Here is a 6179-nt window from a genome sequence, read left to right as displayed (position 1 = left end):
GGCAACCCAAGAGTCCGTCCTCATTAGGAAAACCAAATCCTCTCGAACGGCATATTCATCATTCACTCAGTCTCCGTCTCTGTCTCTCCGACAAAGAAGTTCCGGCATAAAAGGCCTCCATCTCTGACTTCCACCAACTGAACCATTACTTCAGGTATTTCTTCTATCTCCTTGGTCTCGGATAGTTGTAGATAATTTCTCTTCTCTTCTGTTTGGGTAGTAGTTGGTGGTGTTGTGGTTAGAGCTTAGGGAATGTCGAAAGGTAAGGAGAAAGTCGTTGAGATTGATGACGACGAACTAAGTTTCCTGCCTGGTCTGCTCACTGATCCCGCTTTTGACCCCGGGATCCCCTTAGAACCCATTAGGTTTAGTGTCGGGACTAGTGCTAGGAGGATGTCCCCCCCAACAACCTCCACGAGCGGAAGCAACGGTGACGAGGGACCTTCTGGCTCTGAGGACACCTTAAGTGAGAATGGGGAAGGTGACTCTGGTGAGGTGTCTCCATCTGGATCATCACGACCAGAAGAACGGGGTACAGTAGGAGGCAGAGCCTTGTCGCGCGATTATGCCATTGATTACATGACGTGCACGACCTTGTTCGACGAGCTCAATGACCTCCGGCTTAGGTATAGCATTCCTGGTGAGATACCTCTCAAGGTCCCTGGAAAGAAGGATGCTCCCAGCCGGCCTCCTAAGGGATACGTTACCCTGTTTCTAGAGAGCTTTAAATACGGGCTGAGGTGTCCCTTGCAACCCTACTTTGCCCGGATACTTAACGGGCTAAATCTAGCTCCTGGTCAGCTGAATCCCAATGGGTGGAGAGTGCTCTCTGGTCTGTTCATATTGTGGGACAGATGTTGCCAAAGCGAGCCCACGGTTGATGAGGTGAAGCACTTGTACCAGCTAAAGAGCAGCCCCAAAGATGCCGGCTGGTACTACTTCCAATCTAGCACCAAGAGCCGGAAACCCATAACCGATCTTCCAACCGGTGGTGGTGGGGCTTGGAAGAGGAAATTCTTTTTTGCTGGGGGTCCTTGGGGTCAAGTTGCCCAAATAGGCGGGAAGGATTGTCGCGTCCCACCCCGTTTCACGGTCCCAGGTTGCCTGCTCGCTCTAGATGTCTTGCATCCATAATTGTTCTTGCTTTATTGGCTTGTCTCTAACCAAGTGTCTGTTTGTGTTGTAGTTTCTTGGGGTGTCCACTTCCCGCTTGAACCTGACCAGCTCAAACGGGTCGAGGCTGTACTAGCCAATTCCTGCTCGAGCCGAGAACTGTTAACTACATACAACTTGCTCGAGTCTCGCTTGATACTTCCTGGCCATAGGATGGAGGACGCTGTGATTGGGGCTCTGACCCGAAAACGTTCCCGACCTCCAACCACGAAGAGGGACCAGAGTAAGGATGCCCCTACTGCAAAGCGGGCCAACATCGTGCAGCAGGTCCCACCCTTGAAGATTTTACCTCCCGCTCCTGTAAAAGTCGGGGAAGCTAGTGGAGCAGCCACAGATCCTGCTTCCTCTTCTCCTCCTGTCGGGCCTCAATCTCGCTTACCTGACAGCCGAGCAGAACACCTGGTCCCCTACCTCAATGAGTTAACTAAACTCGTGAGCAAGAAGGACCTGGAGGACTTTGACGGCCGCACCTTGGGTGAGCTGGTGGGGGCCATGCAGCATAGCGCTTTCCACCTCAGCTGCATGACCACTTATTACAAGGCTAAGGTTGGCCGCTACGACCGGAAGATGAAGGAGGATATTCAGTCGGCGACGACCAGAGCTGACGTTGCCGAGAAGAAAGCAGGGGAGCTGAATCTCGAGAATTTGAAGCTGATAGAGCAAGAATCACTTGCTCAAGCAAAAGCTATTTCCCTCGAGGAGGAGCTTACCAAGGTCAAGGAGGATCTGCAAAGGCAGAAGGCTATGTATGAGGCTCAGCTCGAATCTCTCCGCGACTCCCACCGAGCTCAGGTCGAGAACTTGGAGAGGGAGGCTGACAACCAGTACGACCAGGGACTTCGGCATTCCTATCGTTGCATCATGGCCGTCCTCGGGAAGCAACACCCTGATCTGAAGATGGATGACCTTGCAGCTGGTGTTGCTCAACATATGGACGAGGAGGCGGCCAAGGAAGATGCCGATGGGGTAGAGCCGATCGTGATTGAGGAGGAAGACTCTCCTCCTCGTGCAGTCCCTGCTGATGTTGGCGAGGCGAGCGTCCCCCCGGACGCAACTGGTGATACCCCTCCCGCACCTGAGGAGGTCCAGCCAACCGATGTTGCCGGGCTTACTGATCCCCCATCTTCTTGATATATTTCGTGTATTGTAATGAACAATGTTCATGAAGATTATCTCCTCTGTTAATTATTAACAAATTAATAAAAATGGTTTTTGATTACTTTCTTGTGTTGTAATTATGAATTAATTTTCGGTTGAGAATCTGTTTGTCTCTGTTTAGACGAGCAGGTTCCGGCTTGGCTCAAGGTTTTGCCACATGCCTTTGGAGATTCTTCGATGCCTGGGATTCGGCTCGCCTTCGCGCGGTCGAGCAGATCCTGGCACACTTGGCTTCTGTCTCGCCATAAAACAGGCTTTGAGACTTTGCCGAGCCTTTGCATGCCTTGGATGATTTCTTCAAAGCTTGGGATTCTGCTAGCCTTTTCGTGGCCGAGCAGATCCTGGCATGCTTGGCTTCTGTCTCGCCATAAGACAGGCTTTGAGACTTTGTCGAGCCTTTGCATGCCTTGGATAATTTCTTCAAAGCTTGGGATTCTGCTAGCATTCTCTTGGCCGAGCAGATCCTGGCATGCTTGGCTTCTGTCTCGCCATAAAACAGGCTTTGAGACTTTGTCGAGCCTTTGCATGCCTTGGATTCTTCGAGGATTGGGATTCTGCTCGCCTTCTCGTGGCCGAGCAGATCCTGGCATGCTTCGCTTCTGTCTCGCCATAAGACATGCTTTGAGACTTTGTCGAGCCTTTGCATGCCTTGGATTCTTCGAGGATTGGGATTCTGCTCGCCTTCTCGTGGCCGAGCAGATCCTGGCATGCTTGGCTTCTGTCTCGCCATAAGACAGGCTTTGAGACTTTGTCGAGCCTTTGCATGCCTTGGATGATTTCTTCAACGCTTGGGATTCTGCTAGCCTTCTCGTGGCCGAGCAGATCCTGGCATGCTTGGCTTCTGTCTCCCCATAAGACAGGCTTTGAGACTTTGTCGAGCCTTTGCATGCCTTGGATTCTTCGAGGATTGGGATTCTGCTCGCCTTCTCGTGGCCGAGCAGATCCTGGCATGCTTGGCTTCTGTCTCGCCATAAGACAGGCTTTGAGACTTTGTCGAGCCTTTGCATGCCTTGGATGATTTCTTCAACGCTTGGGATTCTGCTAGCCTTCTCGTGGCCGAGCAGATCCTGGCATGCTTGGCTTCTGTCTCGCCATAAGACAGGCTTTGAGACTTTGTCGAGCCTTTGCATGCCTTGGATGATTTCTTCAACGCTTGGGATTCTGCTAGCCTTCTCGTGGCCGAGCAGATCCTGGCATGCTTGGCTTCTGTCTCGCCATAAGACAGGCTTTGAGACTTTGTCGAGCCTTTGCATGCCTTGGATGATTTTCTCGGTTTCAAGCGAAAGAAATTCCTCGACGTTCCATTAATGGTAGGATTCGACTTACATGAAATTGTTTGGACGTAAAGCGTGAAAGATAAACGATAATGAACACGAGCAAACATAGCTTTCAAATGTGAACAAGTCTTACTGGAAGTATTTTCGGAGGTGTGCTGCGTTCCATGGGCGTTTCACCTCGTGGCCGTCCGTGCGAACCAGCTTGTAAGCTCCGGGTCCCGCTATCTGCTTGACTCTATATGGCCCTTCCCAATTCGGTCCCAGCACTCCTTGAGTCGAATCTTTGGTGCTCTGATTCACTCTTCTCAGTACCCAGTCTCCGACCCTGAATTGCCGTATGTTCACCTTCTGGTTATAATACCGAGCAACCCTCTGTTGGTGAATGACTGATCGCTCGGCTGCTTGCTCCCTCCTTTCCGTTAGCAGATCAAGATTCAAACATATCTGCTCGTCGTTCTCCTGCTCATTGAAATGACCTGTCCGGTGTGTGGTCGTTCCTATCTCAGCCGGCACGACCGCTTCATGTCCGAAAGCCAAAGCGAACGGTGTCTCCCCAGTTGCGGTTTTGTGGGTTGTTCTGTATGCCCATAGCACGCCTGACAGCTCGTCAACCCACGCACCCTTTTTTGCTCCAAGCCTGGTTTTCAAGAGCCTCTTAATGGTCTTGTTGGTTGCTTCTACTTGTCCATTCGATTGAGGGTGAGCAGGTGAGCAATACTTCAGCTCTATCCCGAGGTTCTGGCAGAAATCCCTGAAGCTGTGATTATCGAACTGCCTGCCATTATCCGTTACCAAGGCATAAGGGATCCCGTATCGACAGACCAGGTTTCTCCACACGAAGTCTGTTGTTTTCTTCTCTGTGATCCTGCTAAGGGCTTCTACCTCTATCCACTTCGTGAAGTAATCTATAGCAACTATCGCATGTGTTGCTGCTCCTCGTGCCTTTGGCAATGGGCCGATCAGATCAATTCCCCATTGAGCAAATGGCCAAGGGGAGGCCATGGAGGTGAGCTTCTCTGGTGGTTGGTTAGAGAAATTTGCAAAACTCTGGCAGCTTACACAACTCCTGGTCTTCTCTTGCGCATCCTGGTGCATTGTCGGCCAGAAATATCCCTGCCTTAGAACCTTGTGGGCCAGGGACCTCCCGCCAGAATGATTTCCGCAAATTCCTTCATGTACTTCTCTCAGTACGTAATCCGCGTCGTCCTCATCCAAACACCGAAGGAACGGTAGTGTATATCCTCGCCGATACAGTACCCCATCAATCATCGTGTATCTCGAGGCCTGGGCTCTAATCTTGCGAGCTCGCAGCTTATCCGGTGGTAATACCCCGTCTCTAAGGTATGAAACTATCGGGTCCCTCCACGAGCATTTTTGTTCTATCCGCAACACCGCCAAATTCTGATTGATACTTGGGCTGGACTTCACCTCCAGAGGGACCGACTTTGGCATTTTTGGGTCGGCTACTGCTGCCATCCTAGCCAAAATGTCTGCTCGACTATTCTGCTCCCTGGGGATTTGTATCACCTCCACTGCTTCGAACTTCCCCATCATCTGCCTGACTATCTTCAGGTACTGCTCCATCTTCTCCTCTCTTGGTTGGAATCTTTCATTGACATGATTCGCAACCAGCTGGGAATCAGTTCTAATCTTAACTCTGTCTGCTTTCACGGCCTTAGCCAACTCCAGACCTGCTATCAAGGCTTCATACTCTGCCTGGTTATTCGTGGCTGCAAATTCCAACTTTACAGCATAAGAGATCTCCTCTCCCTCTGGGCCTTCCAAAACAATCCCTGCTCCCAAGAGCTTCTCCACCTCGCCATTTATAGCCTCATACCTCTCCTGGTTAAAGCACCTCCTCTTCTGCCTTACTGCCCGAGCACCTTTCTTTATTGCCAGCTTATGACATGCTACCTCAGGGTCAATCCCTGGCATGTCTTCATGTGTCCAAACAAACACATCAGCGTGAGCCTGTAAGCATTTCACCAACTCCTGCTTTTGCTCTCCCTTAAGTCTCGACCTGATTCTGACCGTCTTTCCCGGGTTCTCTGGTCCCAGGCTTACTGTTTCCAGATCCTCTACAGGTTCTTGTCTGCCCTTCTTGTTTTCCACTCGGGTATCGAGGGATGTTATCTGCATTGCTTCCCTTGCTGCCGAGGAGTAGCAGCTTCTTGCGATCCTCTGGTCTCCTCGTACCACTCCTACTACCCCATTCACCAGGTACTTCAGAGCCAGATAATGGTTGGACAACACCGCTTTGCTCATCCTTAAAAATGGCCGACCTAGAATCATCTGGTAAGGACTTTCTTCATCCACTACGACAAAGTCCAGTATCATTGTTCTTTCTGTCGGGGAGCTCCCAATTGTGATAGGCAGCTCGACCACGCCCAGAGGGACCAGCTTCCCTCCTCCGAACCCTTTCAAGGAGGTATTGGTGTATTCCAACTTCCGGTCGGCTATTCCCATCTCTTCCAGGGTTGACTTAAATAACATATCAACTGAGCTCCCTGTATCAATCAGTATCCGATCAAACTTCTTGCTAGCGACAGTAGCCTTGATGACCAAAGCATC

General features: G+C 50.8%; 1 protein-coding gene across 1 annotated transcript; it reads left to right on the top strand.

The window, feature by feature from the left end:
• Positions 1-252: 252 nt before the first annotated feature.
• LOC112099975 lies at positions 253-2304 on the top strand. Its single transcript, XM_024187526.1, has 2 exons — positions 253-832; positions 1187-2304. The coding sequence occupies exons 1-2, from the start codon at positions 253-255 to the stop codon at positions 2302-2304; spliced, it is 1698 nt and encodes a 565-aa protein (XP_024043294.1).
• The last annotated feature ends 3875 nt before the right edge of the window (positions 2305-6179 follow it).

The sequence above is a fragment of the Citrus clementina genome, unplaced genomic scaffold (assembly GCF_000493195.1).
Source record: "Citrus clementina cultivar Clemenules unplaced genomic scaffold, Citrus_clementina_v1.0 scaffold_3, whole genome shotgun sequence".
Taxonomy (NCBI): domain Eukaryota; kingdom Viridiplantae; phylum Streptophyta; class Magnoliopsida; order Sapindales; family Rutaceae; genus Citrus; species Citrus x clementina.
This window is presented reverse-complemented; position numbering and strand designations above follow the sequence as displayed.